Source organism: Zalophus californianus, chromosome 7 (genome assembly GCF_009762305.2).
Source record: "Zalophus californianus isolate mZalCal1 chromosome 7, mZalCal1.pri.v2, whole genome shotgun sequence".
Classification (NCBI taxonomy): domain Eukaryota; kingdom Metazoa; phylum Chordata; class Mammalia; order Carnivora; family Otariidae; genus Zalophus; species Zalophus californianus.
Window position 1 is genome coordinate 28,299,618 of NC_045601.1, and position 22,078 is coordinate 28,321,695.

The 22,078-nt window shown below is 37.5% G+C and overlaps 1 protein-coding gene across 5 annotated transcripts in view; it reads left to right on the forward strand.

Annotated features, from left to right (window-relative positions):
• The window catches only part of MAP3K5 (mitogen-activated protein kinase kinase kinase 5), a 193,729-nt gene that overhangs the window by 96,516 nt on the left and 75,135 nt on the right, over nucleotides 1-22,078 (forward strand). For all 5 annotated transcript variants that reach the window (XR_003521544.1, XM_027602930.1, XM_027602931.1 and 2 more), the window contains exons 8-11: nucleotides 2,725-2,837; nucleotides 8,883-9,042; nucleotides 11,427-11,580; nucleotides 17,458-17,565. Coding sequence is in view for 4 of the 5 variants with exons in the window: in XM_027602930.1 (XP_027458731.1) it covers nucleotides 2,725-2,837; nucleotides 8,883-9,042; nucleotides 11,427-11,580; nucleotides 17,458-17,565 (535 nt within the window). In the remaining variant the exon portion in view is untranslated. The remainder of the gene's footprint in view (nucleotides 1-2,724; nucleotides 2,838-8,882; nucleotides 9,043-11,426; nucleotides 11,581-17,457; nucleotides 17,566-22,078) is intronic.

The following is a 22,078-nucleotide window of genomic DNA, read 5'->3' on the forward strand; positions in this document are numbered from 1 at the left end:
CCCCCCCGCATTGAATATTCTTCTAGAATCTATCTAAATCTAAACCATCTATTATATGGTTATATAGCTTTCAAACATTTGGAATACATTTTATTCCCTATCACACTTTATAATATTGTTGGAAATTTAGAGTACTTTTTTCAACTTATAAGAAATATCCTTGTAACTGAATTTTTGATTACATATTTGAGCTTTTTCTTAGTATAATTCATAGATGTGTAATTGTCATGTCAACAGATATGCATAATTTTTTTAAATTTTACAATTTTGACATCTATTGGCAAATTTCAACCAAGAAATACTGTACTAATTTATGTTGATGGTGTGTGAGAATTCTTAATTCCTATGAGTGGTATATTAATAATATATGACAGGATTTTATTTCTCTTGTAACACACCTACATGTTATCTTAATCGCCAGGAGAATCCAGAAGATGTTAAGACTTTCTCCTCAATACTGAAGTCATTGTCATGGAGTGCTATGAATACTAGAAATACATAAATTAATAATTTTATTGGCATTCATATTTTGGTTAAAAACATAAAAATATGTATTGTTTATGGGAACATAAAAACAGATGTAAGCCAAACTTTTCATTTTGGTTGGTTTTGGTACATAGGAAGTCCTTAGTCAATTTTTATTGATTAATTTGGGCATGTCCTGGTTTTTGCATTTTTCCTTTAATATCTTTAAGAGAAATTCCTTGTTCTTTGGTTTCAGGAGAAATGAGAGAATTTATTTGTTGAAAATATTGCATATCTTTTTTTTTTTTTAAGATTTTATTTACTTATTTGAGAAAGAGAATGAGAGAGAGAGAGCACGAGAGGGAAGAGGGCCAGAGGGAGAAGCAGACTCCCCGCTGAGCAGGGAGCCCGATGTGGGACTCGATCCTGGGACTCCAGGATCATGACCTGAGCCGAAGGCAGTCGCTTAACCAACTGAGCCACCCAGGCGCCCGAAAATATTGCATATCTTGATATGAATTGGTAGAAAAGAAAGCATACAACTTCTTTCTTCTTCTATACTCTTTTTAGTGGGACCTTCTACTTGCATCTGAACAAACACAAAAACCTTTGAGACTTACATGAGTCTAAGATTTAAAAATCATGTCTTTCCTTTATATGACTAGTTTTAAGTATCAGCAGTCTGGGAGCATGTTTTTTCCATCTTAGAATTGGGAAACACCTATTCTTCTGGAGAGGTAAAAATGCTTTTTGATCATCAACAGTGATGCACTTGGAAATTTTCTATTCTTCCTCCATCTCCATAATTATTTGAGCCAACTAGTTAAGATTAATACTTACTTGATTTTTGTTTCCATTCAGAGATACTTGTTCTATTTAAAAAGTAAGACCTGGGGTGCCTGGCTGGCTCAGTGGGTTAAGCGTTTGACTCTTGGTTTTGACTCATGTCATGATCTCATGGGTAGTGGGATCAAGCGCTGCGTCAGGCTCTGTGCTCAGCACAGAGTCTGCTTGAGATTCTCTCCCTCTGCCCCTCTCCCCACTCACACATGCGCACATGCTCTCTCTCTCTCAAATACATAAATCTTAAAAAAAAAAACAAACTTGACTATCGTGCATTAGAAGTGACTATTGTGCATTAATAAAAATTAGGATCCTTAATATCCAGAAAAATGTACTTTTTCTTTCCTTTTGAAGTTTAACTTATCATTTTAAGTTATGGAGAATTTCAAGCATGTATAAAAGCCAAGAGTATACTGTAATGCACACTGGTATGCCTGCCACCACTTTTGCTATTCCTATCTTTTATTTTAACAGTTAATGACTTAAGTGGGAATGCCTTTATCTTGGACTTGTAATGTATTTTTTTCCATATAACCTTTTTTTTTTGTATCATCAAATGGTCATTCATTCAGTATGTACTCCTTAAATTTTCCTTAATCTGACTTTTTAAAATAAAGACTTCATTTTTCATGTTTGTCTCAAGCAATTACTAATGGTCACCAGGGTGTTTATTTTTTTTTTCTTAGTGATCCCAAATGTAATAATATTGAATATTGTTGCCTGTTAAATGATGTATGTGAGGAAATCCTTGGACAGAATCTAAGAAGTATTACCTTGAAAATACAGTGGATGTGCAAACACTGAAGTCTTTTCAGATGTCCAAGTGTTTTTCAAAGGTTGATATTTAGTTTCCTGCATATTCAGAAAAGGGTTCTTACTCTCTTTGAGCCAAAATTAGTATGCATAGGCACAGTCTCTGTTTTTCTTAGTTTCTTAGTGCGATTGGCATTCTTTATTTCATTTCCGCATCACACTTATGAAACTCATTGTCTCACTGTGTTACCTAGATGGTACCTTCATTGCTTTGTGTGTTTTTAAGGCTTTTTAAAAACCACTTTTAAAAATAGTTACAGGGTTCTTGTTTTTTAATTACCACTGCTTACACATGTACACACACACACACACACACACACTCTGTTACATTTCTGGTAGATTGTTGAAAAGAGGATTTTTTTTAAAAGACAGAGGCTACTATGATACAGGTAAGCTAAGCAGGGGACTGCAGTGGGGCCGAGGGCAAGGAGAGGCAGTTACTTAAGCATTAAATTCTAATAGCACAGCACACTACATTCTGGGGTGAAGGCCAGTGGAATATTTTTGCTTGCTCAGGCTTTGGAGTTATGCAAACAGAAGCTATTGCACACCCAGAGTTTCATGATTGAGGAAGTAAACTTGTACATTTGTTTTTTTTAATAGGTTCAAAAAGGCATTTGAATCTGAGCCATCACTACAGTCAGGAATTAATTACGCGGTCCTTCTCCTGGCGGCTGGGCATCAGTTTGAATCTTCCTTTGAGCTCCGGAAAGTTGGTAATTACAGCTTGATATTTTACATGGAAATCAAGAAACTGGACCCAACTTGGTACAAAGAAAAAGAATCATTGACAGATAGAACCTTTGCTTTTTGTTACTATTTCTATAGATTTTCTATTACTGTATCTCCTTGTTTAGCGTTTCATACTATTGTGCAGAATCCTGATATTGGGATGTCATTTGGTTTTTAGTGTATTTTGCCTGTTTCTAAAAACACCCTCGTTAATATTTATTGTTCCAGCACAAATTAATATTGAAAATATGGGCTCTGCTTTCAGCCCCAACTCCCAAATAGGGTAGTGTTTGGAACATCAGGAACATTTCCTATTTTAGATTTAGAGGAGGAGGTGGAGAGAAAAAGGAGAAGAAGAAGAAGAAGAAGAAGGGGGCATCTGGGTGGCTCAGTCATTAAGTGTCTGCCTTCGGCTCGGGTCGTGGTCCCAGAGTCCTGGGATCGAGCCCCGCATCGGGCTCCCTGCTCCGCGGGAAGCCTGCTTCTCCCTCTCCCACTCCCCCTGCTTGTGTTCCCTCTCTCACTGTATCTCTCTCTCTGTCAAATAAATAAATTAAAAATCTTAAAAAAAAATAGTAAAAGAAGTAGAAGATGGAGAAAAGACTCTGATATTTTCTATTTCTTATTCTCTTACACACCTTCAAGCTCTGTGATTTCAGTGGTATTGGAGGTGAAGCCTCCCAAAGCCCCCCAAGAACAGCAGATCAAGAAGATGGCAGTCTTGGCAGTGACTAGTCTCCTTAGAGACCATCTCTGAATTGTAGCCATTATAGAATGTGCTTTTGTTCCTTTTACCTGTGGACATTGTCTCATCTGCTCACCCTCCTTTGGAATGTGAAGATTTACCACATCTTAGTGAATAAATTTTGTGTGATTTTTTTTTTTTTTTTTGCTTCTGGCTTTAATAATATTTTTTAAAGTTTTGCATACTGGAAAACTGTCTATGGTAGTGAGATTTTGCTCTCTCAGTTTCTAACCATTCTCTTTCAGGGAATCTTTCCAACTCTTGTAGAAGTCATTACTACAGACCTAGAAATATTATGCCATATTTTTCATAGAGGAAAAAAAATTCATCTTAGTGAATCTATAAATTGTAGAAGAACCTTTTCCTTTAAGATTTTTAACTGGAGACTGTTTCTGTTTAATTTTCCTTGAAGAAAAATGAGTCCTAGACTTTTTTTTTTTTACATCATTTGGGAGGGGCTTATAAAATAGCCATGTATAATGTTCTGGGAAATCCTTGACAACAAAGTTTGAGTATTAAATAATTTTTGAAGGGCGCCTGGGTGGCTCAGTCGTTAAGCGTCTGCCTTCAGTTCAGGTCATGATCTCAGGGTCCTGAGATCGAGCCCCACACCGGGCTCCTGGCTCAGTGGGGAGCCTGCTTCTCCCTCTGCCTCTCCCCCTGCTCATGCTCTCTCTCTCTCTCTGTATCTCTGTGTCTCAAATGACCAAAAATAAATCTAAATAATTTTTGAAAGGGCCCAGACTAAAAGAATGATAAAATACTTGCTGCTGGATTGCACTGGTATTCAATGCACAAAGCTTTATTTGAAATAATTTTTTTTCAGTTGGTAAATGAAATCAGAGAAAATACATGGCAATTTGTACTCAGGAATTGTGATTATAAAAAATTTTGTATCTAAGGTTGATTTCAAACTCTACACTAGCCAAAACTCTTTAAGTACTAGTGATCTAAAAATAATTTGTACTGCTATGTTCTTGAACTTAAGGTGAAGTTTTATTAAGGCCTCCAGATCATTACAGGAATTGACACTGATTTGCATGTGTTGATAGAGCAGTAGCACAGTGGCTTGAAAATGTACCTACTCTAAATTCTCACTTTTAAGTTAAATATAAGTGAAAATGATCAGCACTCTGCTAAGAGAGTACATCTCATTGCAAAAAAGAAATGATGATTATGTGATGTGATGGAAGTGTTAGCTAACACCTGGTGGTAACCATTTTGCAATATGTAAGCGGATCAAAGAAACACGTTTTACACCTTAAACTTATACAATGTCAGATGTATATTATAATAAAGCTGAGGGAAAAGAAGAATGGTCAGCACTCTGAGGTTTGAGGAACTGATTAATATAACTTTGTAAAGAAAACATAACTTAATTTTTTTTCCAAGAAGAACTCATTCATAATATATGTTAAGCAAGCAATTGGAAACATATGAAGTTGAATTTTAAATTTTGGAAAGTGCAAAACATACACAGACTTTTTTTGTTTGTTTGTTTGTTTTTTGACAGAGAAAGAGACAGCGAGAGAGGGAACACAAGCAGGGGGAGTGGGAGAGGGAGAAGCAGGCTTCCCGTGGAGCAGGGAGCCTGATGTGGGGCTCGATCCCAGGACCCAGGGGTCATGACCTGAACCGAAGGGAGAGGCTTAACGACTGACCCACCCAGGCGCCCCTAAAACATACACAGACTTAAAATGTGACTTGACAATGAATTTTTAATTCAAATTTTAGGTTTCTAAAATACTGTGACATACACTCCAAACTGTATGTCCTTTATAACTAAAATGCAATTAAAACTCACTACTTTAGATTCTACTCAATAATAAATTATACTCATCATCATAGGCTGACCTAAAGTTAATTTTTTTATGGTAAAATAGAATTAAAAGGATTTTCAAGGAAAAACAGATTAAATTGTCTAATATAATATTAATAGTATGTAATAAAAATAAGATTAATAAATAACACATTTTGCATATTTTAAAGATATACTTTTAAAAAGCATTTTTAAATGCTCTAATCAAATTTCTCAGTAATTTATATCTTCTTCTATTCATTCTCTTGGCCCCCTGCAAATGTACAAATTAGCCTGAATTACTGAGCTCCCTTTAGTAATCAGACTTTTTTTTTTTTAAATAAAATCCCTTCTTCAGGTGCATTTGAAATTTTGATTTATTTATAAAAGGTAAGCAATTAAAAATTAAGATACCAAAACATAACCATAAACATATCATCTTAAGTTTAAGATTTCTAAGGTAAGACCCGATTCTTAATTCTCCTCACCTACTGCCCACAGGCTCTCAATTCTAGTAGTGTGTGTGTCTGAGGTTAAGACTAACTGTTTCATGATCTGTGTTTCACTTTCCCAGTTTTTGAATAAGCATTGATGTTTAGACTATTTAGAACTAGGATTTGAAAACACAGAGCCACATCTTACATGTTCTTCCTATTTTCAGCTTCACAAGACTTAAAATTAATATTCAGATGTTAGCCAAATAACAGATGATTTTCCCATCTTCTGCAGACTTTTTCAACTATGAAACATTTTATGGGAGAGAGTCAGAATTATAGGTTTGGGTCCCCAACAATAATCTTGATGCAATAAAAGAACATTGTGCTTGGAATTGAGACAAACCACTATTTGAATCTCATTTTCAGGGAGCAATAAAAATGAAATCTGTATTACTGAATATGAAAGTCCATGATTCTATAAAGATAATTCTAAAAAGGAAATCAAAACAAAAACAAAATCCATCACCAACCACAGAACAATTCATTTGTCCTGTATGGAGGTGACCAATTTCTCAGATACTTGGAAATTATAGGGAAGAAATTAGGTACCTTCCCTTCTTTTTTAAGAGATATTATAGCTCATCTAGTTGATGAGATAGAAGCTCTTCTTAAAGTATGCTACATACTAAATGCATTATTCCGAAAGAAAATGTACTCTTCAAAAGAATTCTAGTTAACGAAGTAGAGAGAATGGTAAGAATGACAATGATAGTGATGTTAAAATAGTGATTCCAGCAAGGATCATCAATTAAAAGTTAAATCATTAAATGAAAATGTTTATTTTTTTAAATTTCATTCAACCATATTTACCTGATACCAAAGCTCCCTCACAGATTGCTTGTTAGTCGCAAAGGACAAATGTGCCTATACAATCCATTCTATATATGCCCTCCAGCGATCTGGCTCTCAGTGATCCAACCAGCAACCCTAATAGTGAGATGGCCCAATGGTGCCTCTTCATGCGATGAGCATGGAGCAAGCAGCATCTCCTGTAAAACAGTCTCGCCAAAAATGTTTAGCCCAAATTTTAAGATCTAATGTCCAGCTAATAGGAATCACAGTGGCTATAAAAATAAGTCAAACAACACAAACACGTGACACATTCATGCCAAGGTCAAAGCTAAATGTCACCCTCATAATATGAACTTCTGGCATACAAGAATAAACCTGAAATTTTATTTTAAAACTGTTATTGTAATTTTACAATTACACATTTTCATAGTCCCTGTTTAAATGTTTGACATGATTTGCTGCTAGATCAATCCTGGGTTCATTGTTCTGCAAGCATGACACAATAAAAAGAGCTCCTTTTCAAATGAAGTTAGTAGAAACACCCATTTTTAGTATCTCCTTTTCTCTCTGCACTTTCTTCTTTCCTTTGTATTCGTTGAATTTTTTATTATACTCAGATAGGAGATCATGGACGTTGTTGCATGCCTGGGTATAATTTTTTCATCTTATGAAATTATCAGGGAGCAAAGCCATTCTCTTTCTAACTTACGACAAAATGTGAAGGGTTCCCAAATGGGGACTTTTTCTTGAAATACTCAGGGCTTAAGTGTTATGGCATAAAAAGTAGCACAAAATTTTTAAAGATTATTTTGTTTCGTTAAAGTATAATTTTCCCAAAAAACTCATAATTCTCAGGAAATATAAAACAGAATACTTGGAAAAGATTTTTAGGGGCACCTGGGTGGCTCAGTCAGTTGAGTGTCTGACTCTTTATTTCAGCTCAGGTCGTGATCTCAGGGTTGTGAGATTGAGCCCTGTGTTGAGCTCCACACTTAGCTGGGAGTCTGCTTGGGATTCTCTCTCTCTCTCTCTCTCTCTCTCTAAAAAATAAATAACATAAATCTTTTTAAAAAAATTTTACTTAACTCCATTAATATGGAAAACAGTAAGAGGATATGTCTAGTTCAAAGTGCATTTTAGAAGCTAGGGTATACACAGATAATTTAACAAAGAAATGTTAGGATGACATTTCTGAGTTTGATTGAAAAAAAAAAACCTAGTTCAGTCCCAATAGGTCATAAATCTTAGGGACTATCTGTTTTACTAGACAAAAATTATTTGCATCTGTACTACAAAAACATGCAAGTTAACAAGTAAACTTCTCTGAGTCTGAGATCTTTAATGAATAGTAAACAGTGAGATGAACTTGCTACACTTTCCCTAGACTATCCTCAAGTGTGGCCTGATGCCCTTGTGAAATACTGAGATGACATGTTCTACCTTTTTACCTTGTTCTCAAATCTCAGATAATTTTCCTGATACTTTACTGTTGTGAATGCTAGTGACACTTAACAATTCTACAAGGACATATTCTCTTTAACCAAACAAAGGATTACAAATGCAAAAATAACACCAGGCAGTGTAGAGACAAAAATTTATAATGAAATGAAAAACACCAGGAAGAATCAAAACAATGTTGAAGAAGAAGTTGGAGGATTTACATTACCTAACTTTCAAGTCTTGTTACAAAGCAACAGTAATCTAGACAGTGTTGTCTGTCAGTTCCCTTATTTCTTTAACTTTATAAGTATAAAATTGTTTTTGCATATAAAATTATCATTAATTATTGTAGCATTTTACTCTTGCAAAATATATATACTGTATACTTTTATACTGCAACTGATAGCGTAGCATATTTCCCTTTCAAGTAACTAAAGAATCCATGATATTATAAGGGAAGCAAGGTGGTTACATAACAAGATATTATCCACCTTTGGATTTATGCATATGCAGTGCAAGCATACATTAAAATTCTGGAATGATATACATCAAAGTGACAGTGGCAGTTATCTTTGGATCTTCAAATTAAAGGGACTTTTTTTTTTCCACAATGAATGTAAGCCCCTTTTACAATTGAAACTTAAAGCTATTTGAATCTGAAAGGAGGAATGAAAACTCAATTTTGTTTTTTAATAAAAAGTCTGCTCTGCCTGGGTGCTGTGTGTTTGTAACACTTTACTTCCTGATGATCTTCTAGGAGTGAAGCTGAGTAGCCTCCTTGGTAAAAAGGGAAACTTAGAAAAGCTCCAGAGCTACTGGGAAGTTGGATTTTTTCTGGGTGCCAGTGTTCTGGCCAATGACCACATGAGAGTCATCCAAGCATCTGAAAAGCTTTTTAAACTGAAGACACCGGCATGGTAATAGTAAAGTCTTTTGTGTTTGAACAAGTACTTTTCATAAACAACTCTTATCACTTTTTTCCAAATTGTTATATTTGTTGAACTGACGATTAGATGATTTTATTTGCTTACAGAATGAAATGCAGAATTTAGAGAAAAAACTGATATTCATAAATAAAATGTGTTGGATATAGGTTCTGATGACTTTGGAGGGAAAGTGATGTCCGCTTGCCTTTGGCTTAGCCTTTTCATGACACTGACCAACCTGCTAGCCCAAGTTGGCCAGTGGTGCCCACAGGAAGCCAAATCTGACACCTGCACATCGAATTGGTAGATTGACAGATTTCCATGTCAGCCTCCCACGTTTCTGCCCCAAACATACACCGTTTGTTCTCTTTATGATCCAGTCTCAGTTTGGGGATTCTCATGCTTGATTTTCACTTCTTTATGCTTATGGCTTATTCATACCTTTGAATGTTTCTTATATGTGTGCGTTTTTCTAATTTCAAATTGTTTTTGGAGTGCCCCCAAGTCTCACCTTTATGTATGTGGTAATTGAAGAGATGAAAGCATTTAGGAGTGCATTTAGGACTATTTTGGAAAACAATGCTGATTTTATTATGCATCACAGGTAATGATTACTAGCTGTAAAGGCTTTAGAAGATTTACCATGATACCAAGAAAGGCTCAAATTGGCTCAGAGCCTGGGCCACTGACTTGTTTTCATCAGAGGAACCACTTGAGGAGATGCTTCCCACGGTAGATCCCCAAGGCTCCCCAAAGGCTTTCATAACATTCAGGTCTTCTCATTAGCAAACCCTCCCCAATGTCACACCCATAGTGATCTTTCTAAAATTTCTAAAATTCATAGCCAACCCTTCCCCGCCACCGAAATCCTTACATCAGTGGAGCTTAATGGCTCTTCACAGCGTAGGGGACAAAGTCCACCTGCTTGGCTTGGTGAACAATGTTTGTCTTTAGGCACTCCAGCCTCAGATCATGTCACACACGCCCAGTTACGTGGCTTCTAGTCACACGGAACTGGCCAGCAACGCTCGTGTCTCAGCACATGCTGCACATGCCTCTTCTGGCACGCTTCTCCACTTGGGGACACTCCTAAATCACGTCTGCCCACAAACCAGACCCCGACCTAAAACCCTTTGCTGCATCCAGATAGAAGCGCATGTGTGATTAGTTCATCTCATGAAATCTGCTTTCGTGTTTCTGTCATTTTTAAATCATGTTTCTATTGAGAGTGACTGACTTTTGTTAGTCATACCTCTGCGTAGTTGTAGCCCCATTGAGATGTAGGTCGCTGTGATTTGTACCTTTTACATTTCTGTCTCATCAGCACTGTGTGCTACATAGGGACAAAGCTGTGCTCTCAGTGGGATGTCTACAGTAGGTATTCGGCAAGGAATGAAATAAATGAACCAATCAATGCACATGTTACAGGCAGCCTAATATGTCATTTCTTTACAATGATCATTGTGATGGTACAGAAGGGGACTGAAGCACAGGTCCAAAGAGTTCTGGTTTGAGGTGTCTCAGCTTCTGTTGACAACAGAGAAAACATTATTTTATGCAATAGTAATGACAACTGCAAAACCATGCCTTAAGTTTCCATTCACTTACTGTTAATTTCCATGTTCATAGTTCACAAGTGCTTGCCTACCCATTATCTCATAATTATCTTGCTTCTCATTTTTTCCTAGCTTTTTCCTTTGAGGCACCATCTGTCTTGTTAGGTTGGAGGATATTTGTATAATATATAAGCTAAGTTGCTTCGAAGCAAAATAATGATCTCTTATGAAGGATCTATTAAGAAAAGCTTTCTCAAGGAAGCATATTTTAAAACAAGTGCATTAACCACTCCCTTGAAGAGAATAGGCATTATTTTAAAAGGCATGTTGTCAGTAGATGTATCATCCAGTCTGAGCAATTTAAGCTCTCTATGCTTCAGTTGACTCATCTTTAAAATGGGGATAAAACAGCCTAATTTATTGGGGCACCTGGGTGGCACAGTCAGTTAAGCAGTCGACTCTCGGTTTCAGCTCAGGTTGTGATCTCAGGGTCCTGAGACTGAGCCCGACATCCAGCTCTGCACTCAGTGTGCAGTCTGCATGAGGTTCTGTCTCCTTCTCCCTCTACCCCTCCCACTCATGCTCTCTCTCTCCCCCTCCCACTCATGCTCTCTCTCTCCCCCTCTCTCTCTCAAATAAATAAATCTTTTTCTAAAAAACCCACTTTATTGAATTTCTGTAAGATTTGAATGAGATAACGTGTATGAAAGTACATGACATGTAACAAATAATGAATAATGTTTGGGGAATCTGAATGCATAAATATTAATGTGGTATTTAAATTTGCCCATTAGGTGTTTTCTGTCTTTTCATTTTTAGGTACCTCAAGTCGATTGTAGAGACAATTTTGATATATAAGCATTTTGTGAAACTGACTACCGAGCAGCCTGTGGCCAAACAAGAGCTCGTGGACTTCTGGATGGATTTCCTGGTCGAGGCCACAAAGACCGATGTTACCGTAGTTAGGTTTCCAGTGAGTACTCTTAATTTAGCTTAACTTTAGGTGCATTTCTAGTTTGTTTCTTTTATTTAAAGAACATTTTTGCACCATGATTCTAACAGGATTAGTGTTACTTTTTTAAAATAACTTCTCAAAATCAGGGACGTGAGATACATTTTTATGTTTTTGCCGTGGCATTTGGTGATTTTTTTCGATAAGTTGTAAAGTGTGCTTTCCAAGAAAAGATTGTCTCTTGCTTAGCCTCAGTTATTCAACACATCGCTTGAGACCAGACACAAGGTTGCTGTTAATTCCTACTACAGTTTGGTTAACATTGTCATCAATGTCGGCACCATTATTGTGGTGAAAAGTGTTGTTATGCACCTGGATTGTTATTCGATCTCCACTGCTCATTACCCACATGGGTCAGAGTTAGATGGAGTGTCCCCAGTTCCCAGTCACTTTTTACCGTGTCTTAGATCATGAGAAATGATGACTCACAGGTTCCGGTTTATAGCTCCTGTTGGCTAGATACAGATACAGATGTATGTATAGTAGACACACACACACTTTTAAAAATAAATTGCTCATCTTCTCAGCTGGTGCCTTTCCCATCCTGATCGTTTTCAGAATACCACCCAAAGCAGTATACGCTTTAGCATCCAATTCAAGAACCACTGACAAGTCACTGTGTGCGCTCCGCTCTTCCCACGTCCAGGTGATGCCGTAAATTTCCCTGTGTGAGCTCTCTAGTCCAATCCTCCATACTCAGGTGGTGACAACTCTCAGTTCTTTTTATAAGATCTTGTTCCCTAATTCCTGTTTATAGGATCATCTGTTTCATTTAATTAAATCCATTGCTGGCATTAGCAGGCTTTCTTTACTCTTCCTTCTCGATGAAGCCTTCAGCTCAGCAGGATCTTCGGCTGAGAAGCCTTTCAAACTAAAAACACTTTGTTTTCTAGCCTAGAAAATGTGTAGCCTAGGAAAATGCTTGTCTCAGAGTGAGCTGGCAGCGTGCCCGCAGCTGCGTCTCTGATGGTAGCAAATGCTGTGAGAGAAGACAGCACAGAACTGTCTGTATTGAGTTGACTGTTGACTTGATCGGGTAGAAAATTGGCGATGAAAGGAAACCACTCCTCTTAGCTATTCTGCGCTAATTTGAATTAGGCTAATATGAATTTGTCTGTCATACTATGAATGTCAAAAAATAAAACCAGCAGATATTAAGAGAGAAGTTAGAAGAATATAGGTATATACTCCAGGTGTGAGAGGCTTTCTTTTTTTTTTCTTTTTTTAAATTTTTTATTGTTATGTTAATCACCATACCTTACATCATTATCTTTTTATGTAGTGTTCCATTGTGAGAGGCTTTCTTAAGCAAGAAAGGGACCTGTAAGCCCTAAATGTAAATATTGACCGATTTGATTCATTAAAAATCCTAACTTTTGTTCAATAAAGAACGTCATAAACATGGCAAATGCTAGACAGGGAGAAAATATTTAGTACTAATGCAGCAAAGTTATCAATTTGCCTAATAGGCAAAAAGAAAAAAAAACAATTACTTATTGGTAAGCAAAAGAAAAAGAAAATGGGCAAATCATATGAAAAGATAACCTCACTGGGTAGTCAAAAAATGCAAATTAAAATGAGACGCCATTGTACCTATGTCATTTTGCACGTGTGCACATATATCGGTAGGATCAGCTCCCGGAAGTAGAATTGATTGATATTGCCATGTTGCCTCCCTAGGGATTGTATCAATTGACATCCATGCTGGCAACATACGAGACTGACTGCTATCCTAAAGTCTCTCCCAAAAAGTATGTTTATCATATTTGTACTTTTGCTAAACTTACAGATGAAAAAATGGTACATTGGGATCGTTTTAATTAGTACTTCTCTTATTATGTGTGGGGTGGTGCATATGATTAAGTTTGTGTTTAAAAGACTACTTGGTGATTTAAAAAACAAAAAGAATTTGTTGCCAGCATTTAAAAATAAAAAGAGTTAGATCATCAGTTCTGGCTATAAATGGTATTGGTATTGCTATAAATAACTATAAAATCTGAACAAATATATAAAATACTGTTTGTAGACATTATCACAGGGTTGTGCTCCTTGAGCAGGGAGGTACTTGAGGTGAGTCCCACCTTCACCTACTTTTTTTCCCTTAAGGCCTTTTTCTGGCAGCAGCACCAGGAAGTGGAGCCCTAGCTGGGTGTGGCATTCTCTTTGGGCAGAGCAGTCAGGGACTCTAATAAGAGTGTTTGGGACTCTAGGACAGCTGCGATATGAGGAGCAGGGTGTTGGAGAAGGGGGAGTCTTGAAGAATGCATCCCAGAATTCTGCCTGGGTATTTCCCTTGAGTCCTAGAGCAACTCCTACATAGTGTGAACAAGGGGAAAGCACAAGGTAAATAAACACACCTACTGGTCCCAGTATTTGACTAAAAGTCGGTTTTAGATGAAACCCATGTGGCTTAAGTAAACCTTATCAAGGTAAATCCCCTTGCTATTTAGAAGATCAGGACCAGGAGTGGTAGAGAGCATTCTCTGGAAGGCTGAGAGCTGAGCAGATATCCCAGAGCTTAAACAATGCAGGGATAATGTGTTGGGCTTTGGGTCTAACCAGAATGATGAGACCTTGGTGAATACCCCAAGCATTTAGAGGAGATATAGAAAGCCCATGCCCTAGGAGTAAAGGCAAAACTAAAAGACCCACCCTAACAAAACTAAGCCTTGATAGGATCAAGATGATGCACTAAAAATTTGACTGCTAGCAAGGGGGTGGGGGTGGGGAAACCTCTGGAAAGATATGGTTCAGAGCCTCTGCGCTGTGTCAGACACGGTCAAAGATTACTAGACATTCTAAGAAGCAGAAAAAAAAAGTGACAAATAACGAAGAGCTTAAAGAGCCAATAGAGGCAGGCCCAGAAGTGATTCACATATTGAAGTTACCAGATAAGAACTTCAAGTACTATAATTACTATGTTAAAGAAGATAGAAGAAAAGATAGACAAAATAGATGAAAAGGTAGAATATTTCAACTGAAAAATAAAGTTTATAAAGTCAAGTGAAAAATAAGGAGAGTTCACTTAAAAAATCTAGATCAGCTATTGAGAAATTAAAGGGACTGGCAATTGGACTGCCTTTTCCAAAAGCAACAACCTACTAAGTCAACTGTCTGCTGCCATGCTGGACATTGAGTACAGTCCCATCCTTCCTGCCTCACTCATCTTCCTTTCCCACTGGGCCTGCTCCCTGCAACCATTGGAATTTGCTCCCCATGTTCCACCGCATAGAGAAAGGCAGGTTTCTAGTACCTGTGATGCCATGTCAGTCACTAACTCATCGCATCCTCAGAGTAGCATCTTTAGCTCACACTTAACGAAGGCCATGGTAGGTCTTGATTGGGGTGATAACATTATCCTTCTTTTAAAGTAGATCTGCCTAAAACCAAGATGACTTATATTAGAAAATATTTTATTTGATTGCTTCTATTTATTTCACTACCATATCCATTCTCATTCCTCTAAGAAATAACAGTGACCCTGGGTAAAAGAAAACTGACAAAAGTTTCTTTGCAAAATGATTCAGATAGTCCCTTCATTTTTTATTATTATTATTTGGGTTTAGGTCAGTTGATTCTTTTTCCTCACCTCTCATCTCTGTGTATTTTCTTTCCTTCCTACGTGGAAAAGTTAGGAGACCATCAGCCCCTCACCCCAGGTCAGGTGAGAGGAAGTAGAGTGTGATGCTTTTTCAGACTCTTGTAGGAGCTGAGACATGTAACTGTATTTAATTTCTACCCTGTATGGTTTATAGGTCTTACTGCCTTCCTTCCCACTTCAGATACAAGATGTTAGCCTTTCATTTTTTTAAAAAATTTTTAGCAGTCAATTTTAATGTTAACCAGTATAAAAGTTTAGGAACTAAGAGCAAGAATGTTTATGCTTTCAAGTGAGTTCTATCTAGCTGGTTTGGTCAGATGGCCTCCCCTTCCTTCCCTTCTCTCAGTCTTTCTGTGACCTCTGTGATGCATGCTACGAATTCCTCCCATTTTGTCATTTCAAGGGCAGATCAAAGGGCTCAACAAAGGTTAGACAATGATAATTACAACCAATTTTGATTTCCCATCTCGACATAGGAAAACATAGGTCTGATTTTATCTGTTGGAAATATTTGAGACAACAATAAAGACATAATTTAAGAAGAGAGGAGATAACCTGGTGCTGTGCTTTTCTAATGTTAAATTCTGTGCCCACATCATTAGGGAACAAGGTATATTCTCATTTGTCGGTACCGTGACTTGGATGCTATTTTGGAAAACCCACCTTTTATTCCCTATTATTCATTTTCATTTCACCAACCCTGGGATACTCAGATTTGAAAGCACCAGTTCTGCCAAGTTTTGATTGAAAAATTATTTCCATTATTAATCAGCACCACTTTACTCTCTGTTGATTGGAATTTGGACCTTGATTCACCTGGTATGTTCCTAAATCAGAATATGTCCCCCAGTGGGCTCTTACTGTGCTCTATTTGTGGTCTGTTCTATCTTATTTTCATAACTGGAGCCTGACCGAGAATTAAACCCTTACGTTTTTTATAATCAAAAGCAAAGAAAATTTTTTCTTAATGACTGAGCCACCCAGGCGCCCAAGAAAATTTTTTCTTAATCCCCTTTCGCCATAGTTCTCTGTACCCTAATTTAAATAAATTTTCCTCTGTGATAAATATAGCGTAAAATCAGTACGCTGGGTTTGTAGCGGATGGCCAAGAGTCAGACGGCTAATCCACTTGCCTTCTTACTCAGATTGTATGTTAGATTACAGTGTATCGTGAGTCCATAATCCCTTGCTGATGGAGTCTTCTGAAGAGTTTTCTTCCACTTTTATTTGGTCAACTTGCTGAATATAAGATTCTTTCTAAAAGCCAATTTTCTTGAGTTTTAAACAGTAGGGTAGAAAGAACTATTCTAGGTTCTCTGATAGTTTAGTATTTCCTTTCCTTAAGACTACAGAGGAAATTTGAGCTAGGTGGGTGCTTTTAAACATCTGTGTAAAAAGATAATAGTTGCATCACCTTTAAAATCAGTGCGTGTGTGGTATCCTAATGTTATTTGCGCCTAGTATCAGATATCAGTAATACTATACTACATCCTTGGAGAGAGATTCTCAACTCACTTATTATATACACCTCCTACATCTCCAAAACAGGAGTAAGTTTTATTTCTCTCTTTATCTCTCACAAGGCTAAATATATCATTATTGGAGATCCCAGTTTTATCTTGAAGGAGTACAAAAACATTTTTATTATTTCATACAGCTATGTCCATTCCTTTGGCTTATATATAAAAGTCTTTCAATAATAACCGAAATCATTTCTCAATCCATTTACATAGGTATGAAAACCATACTACCACATCTTGATGATAAGGTGTGGCAGGAGAAAACCAAAAATAGTATGTGATGCTCTATATGTGGAATCTTTTCTATGTACAGAATTATTTGCTTTACCACATTTCTGCCTTTTTTGGACACACTTATGTTTAATGAAATAGATTTTGCACTTACAGCAAGATAAAATAAGAGACCTTAAAAATATATCATTAGAGTAGATTCCCTGGGGATAGTCAAACCAATATATGGACTTCAAAAAATTATTTCTAATTTCTTTAGCAAAAAAGGTGACATATTATTGGAACTTAAATAATTGTATAATACCCTAAAATGCTCAAAGGACTCATAGGGAAGGCAACAATTCGGAGTTAAAATGGTTTTCCTGCAGCTGTGGACCCAGAGCCTCATCTGATAATCTCCCACATCAGTTCAGTGTTGTTCTAACAGCTCTAAATGGCTTAAATCTGCAGTCACTAATACTCGTTTCTTTGCCTTATGTTTTCAAGGTATTAATATTAGAACCAACCAAAATCTATCAACCTTCATATTTGTCTATCAACAATGAAGTTGAGGAAAAGACGATATCTATTTGGCATGTGCTTCCTGATGACAAGGTAAATTGTGTAATTATTAAGACAAGAGCATTAATAGTGAAGGACTTTACTCCCTTCCAGCATTTATGTATTTCAGCAAATATCTGCATTAGTTAAGAAGAAACAGCTTAACTGTGTATTTATTTTGGCATAAATACATCCTGTAATATAAAATTTGTTAAAGTTGGGTTATGAATTTCACTCATTTAGTAAAACATAACTGAACTTACTCGGATTTTTATCGTAGATGGTGCTTAAAATGAGAAGATTTCTCTGTTTTGTAAATTCGTGCTATGAATTATGTGTTGGAGAACTGAGACTTAAAATATATGACTTAAAAGATGCATATCTTAATTCTAGGAAGCCTATCAGAAGGAGAGGACTTAAGCGAGTACGATTATAATTATCATTTCATGACCCTGTTTGGTTATCTAAGCAGCTGCTCAATTTCAGATTAGCCCCTGGCTCTGTGGGCTGGCATAACATCAGTGGGGCTGTGCTGCCCTGGATTGCAGAGGGGTCTTAAATGCTCTCATTTCTCCCTATAGCAGTCATTTGGATATACCTTTCCACTTCTGGATTTTATCAGTTTTAATGCATGTATAAATCCTACTATTTTTTAAAAGTAGAAAAATTGCAAGACCTGATTCCAGTTCATAGGATCAACCACAGAAATGAGAGAACTCTTGTGGCAAAGTAGTTTTGTGGGGCTTTTGGTAATTATTTTCCAAAATACACTCGTAATTTTCCTTAACAATCATCCTTAACAACTCAAGAAATATTTATGGAGCAGTTACTCTGTGACAGGCACTCCCAGGCACTGTGTCAGGCACTAGGGAAACAGATGTGTGCAAAATAAGCAAAATTCCTGCTGTCTACTCAGGCAGTAAATAAATGCAATATAGAAATATATTAAAGGGGAAAATATGGCAGAAAGGGGAATTAGGAAGTACATTTGGAGGCATGGGGTTGCAATTTTTTAAAATATCAATGTCAGTTTTTTTAAAATGTCTTTGAGTCCATAGTCTTCGGTTCAAACCCCATATCTGGACTTGGCATCATGGGTTCTCCACGTCGCAGTGTCCTCATCTGTAGAATGGGATAATAATGATAATAATAATATCCACCTCAAAAGGTTGTTGTTAAAATTAAATGAAATAGGACGCCTGGGTGGCTCTGTTGGTTAAGCAACTGCCTTCGGCTCGGGTCGTGATTCTGGAGTCCTGGGATCGAGTCCCACATCGTGCTCCCCGCTCAGCAGGGAGTCTGCTTCTCCCTCTGACCCTCTTCCCTCTCGTGCTCTCTATCTCTCTCCCATTCTCTCTCTCAGATAAGTAAGTCTTTTTAAAAAATTAAATGAAATATTGTAAGTAGGGGTATATTGCACAGAGCCTGGCATGTAATAAATGCTTACTGTATTTTAACAACAGTAATAAAATGATGGCAATCCACATATGAACTGAATCCTAATGTTGAAACCCCAGAACTTAACCCGGCTTGGCTCTTTAGATGACATAGCAGCTATCATTTGGGAGGTTGTTGGTATTTTATTAGGGCACTGTGATATTGTGATTTATAGCAAAAAATAAATATTTGGTCATTTCTGGCACAGATTTCCTAAAGCCCTTAGAATTTCCTAAGTGCCCAAAGCCATAAAAGTGGTTTTTTGTTAGGTTAATAAGGTGACTTTTGGACCCACCTAAGGATGAGGCCTGGTTGCCTAGAGAGCTAACTATGGGATAGGAGGGTTAGAACTTTCAGTCCCACCCCTTGACCTCTGGGGAGGGGAGAGGGGAGAAGTTGAATGCAACTCTAGTGGCCAGTGGGTTTAATCAATCATACTTACGTCATGAAGCCCCCATAAAAACCGAAAAAGGACAGGGTTCACCCACCTGGAAGCTCGGTGAACAAGTGGAGATTTGGAAAGGATGTCAGGCCTAGAGAGGTCACAGAAGCTCTTAGGCCTTCCCCCATACCTTGCCCTATGCATCTCGTCCATCTGGCTGTTGCCTGAGTCATATTTTATGATAAACCAGTCATCTCGTAAGTAAAATGTTTTCCTAAATTCTATGAGCCACTCTAGCAAATTAATCAAACACAAGAAGGGGGGTCCTTGGAACCCCCAATATATGGCCGGCATGATGGCAGAACTCTAGGTGGAGTTGTCTAGAGACAAAATCAAGAATAACTGATGTAGGGGTACCTGGGTGGCTCAGATGGTTAAGCGTCTGCCTTCGGCTCAGGTCATGGTCCCAGGGTCCTGGGATCGAGCCCCGCATCGGGCTCCCTGCTCGGCGGGAAGCCTGCTTCTCCCTCTCACATTCCCCCTGCTGGTGTTCCCTCTCTCGCTGTGTCTCTCTCTGTCAAATAAATAAATAAAATCTTTAAAAAAAAGAATAACTAATGTAACTATATACATGTTGTTCACATTGTTTTAAAGTACACAGTGTTTTATTTACATTATTTTAAAGTAAATGCCTATATGTTCTCACAAGCAGAAGTAATCATCCAATTGAAACTACAAAATCTAAGAGGAAACATGAACATTATCTGGGAGAGGAGATTTTCAAAGGCTTGATTGGAAAGAGCAAGGTTATCCAAGGACACTTGGAAACAGAATGGGCCTAAAGGAATTAGCAATTAGCAGGGCCAGGAGAATGAGTGGACAGCCAGAAGACAGAAAAAGAACAGAAAGTAAGCCAGAGATTTTTGGAAAATGAGTACTATTTCCAGCTAGTTGCCTGGAAGTTCTTTGTTGAGTAAAGTTAGCCTTGTGTTGACTCTCTTATGTTTTTTGACAATTGTAGAGACAATTTTTATATTATGCTGAGAAATAATGAAGATGTAAAAGAGTGCATTAAGAAGGGTTATGGATTTGGGCTGTGAGTTGTCCATTTTCCACTTTCACCATCTTTTGATCAAGAAGAATTACATTTGCATTGTCCCCACAGTGCTAAAAATTCTCCTTGTTCAAAAATTTAAGCTTTCTTAAATCAGTTTCCATTTTGAATGTTATGTCAGTTTCTTTGCAGACTCTAGTTCTATCCATAGCATGTTCATTACCACTGTCTTTGTCTCTACTGTTTGAAAAAGAAGTGATACCATCAGAATGAGGACAAGCAATAAAAATAAGATAACTCTGCTAATGTGTTAGTTTAAAGCAACTGTAATAACTATAATTAAATAACATAAATAGCAGGGGTATAGATCTGATGTTAAACAAGAAATTGATTCTTTTTGTCATAGAATGGGTTTCTTTTTAAGATTTTATTTTTGAGAGAGAGAGAGCACCCGGGCACAGAATGGGAGTTTGGGGGAGGGGCAGAGGGCAAGGGAGAGAGAGAGAATCCCAAGCAGATTCCCTGCTAAGCTCACAACCCCGACCCCCCCACCCCCACCAGACCATGACCTGACCCGAAATCAAGAGTCAGAGGCTCAACCAACTGAGCCACCCAGGCACCCCTGTTGTAGAATATTTTAAATTTTTTTCTAAGAATAGAACAGAGAGTGTTGCTTTTCATTTATCATGTCTATTTCTTTACTCCTTCTCTCAGGATTTTCATTCTAAAATGTGGAATGAACAGTTACATGAACTAGTATACACTTTATATGGCAACTGTCAAAACTTTAAGATCATTATACCAATTCCTAAGAGTCTAAGGACTCTTATTAGGGAGTTGCTCTAAGTCAAGGACAAAATAAATTGAAATCCTAATCTTTTAACAGTTTTCTCTTTGTTCAATGGATGGTTGCTGTTTAAAGTCAAGTTAGTACTTGAAAAAAGTCTGCATGTGCACAGAAAAGAAAAACTTAGATTGAGGAGGAGAAACATTATTTCTAAGATATTTTAAAAGGTTGTTATTTAGAATCCCTTCCTTTTTTGGAGTCTGAGTGCTCCTGTCCCATCTAGTGGTCTCTCAGGGAAAGGTAACAGGCTGCAGAGTCCCAGCGGAATATGAGCTGCTGACCTCACGCCTGCTCCAGCCATGGCCACTCTGAGGGGAAATTTATGAGGGAATATGTTTACCTCAGATTCTAGATTTTGATCTATGGTAGTCTCATCCATCAAGGATGCTTTTAGCTACAAAACTCCCAACTAAAAGTGGCTTAAATGATAAGGAAACTTCTGCCATAACAACTTCTGAGGGGCAGGGGATCAATCTGGGGGTATTTTCAGTGGTTGAACAGTATCAGAATTCTGAGGTGGCTTCTCTATATGCTCTTGGTTTTTCTCTCCTTGCCTTAAATAGCAGCTCGAAACATCAGTTCACACTCAACATGCAAAGGATAAGGGTCAGGCCCTCTCCTTTGTAGCGTAAATTGCTCGTGTGTTCAGGCCTAAGCCAATCACTAGCAAGGAGAATAGACTTACTTCCCCAATTTAGACCAGTCAGTATCCCCCACCCCTAAACATTGCCACCTGAACTCGAACAAAAATCAGCTTTCGTTAGCAAAGAAGGAAAACCATGTCCGTTGTCTAGGGAACTAACAGTATCTGCCAGTGTATAACTCCTGCCACTGCCACTTTAGCTCA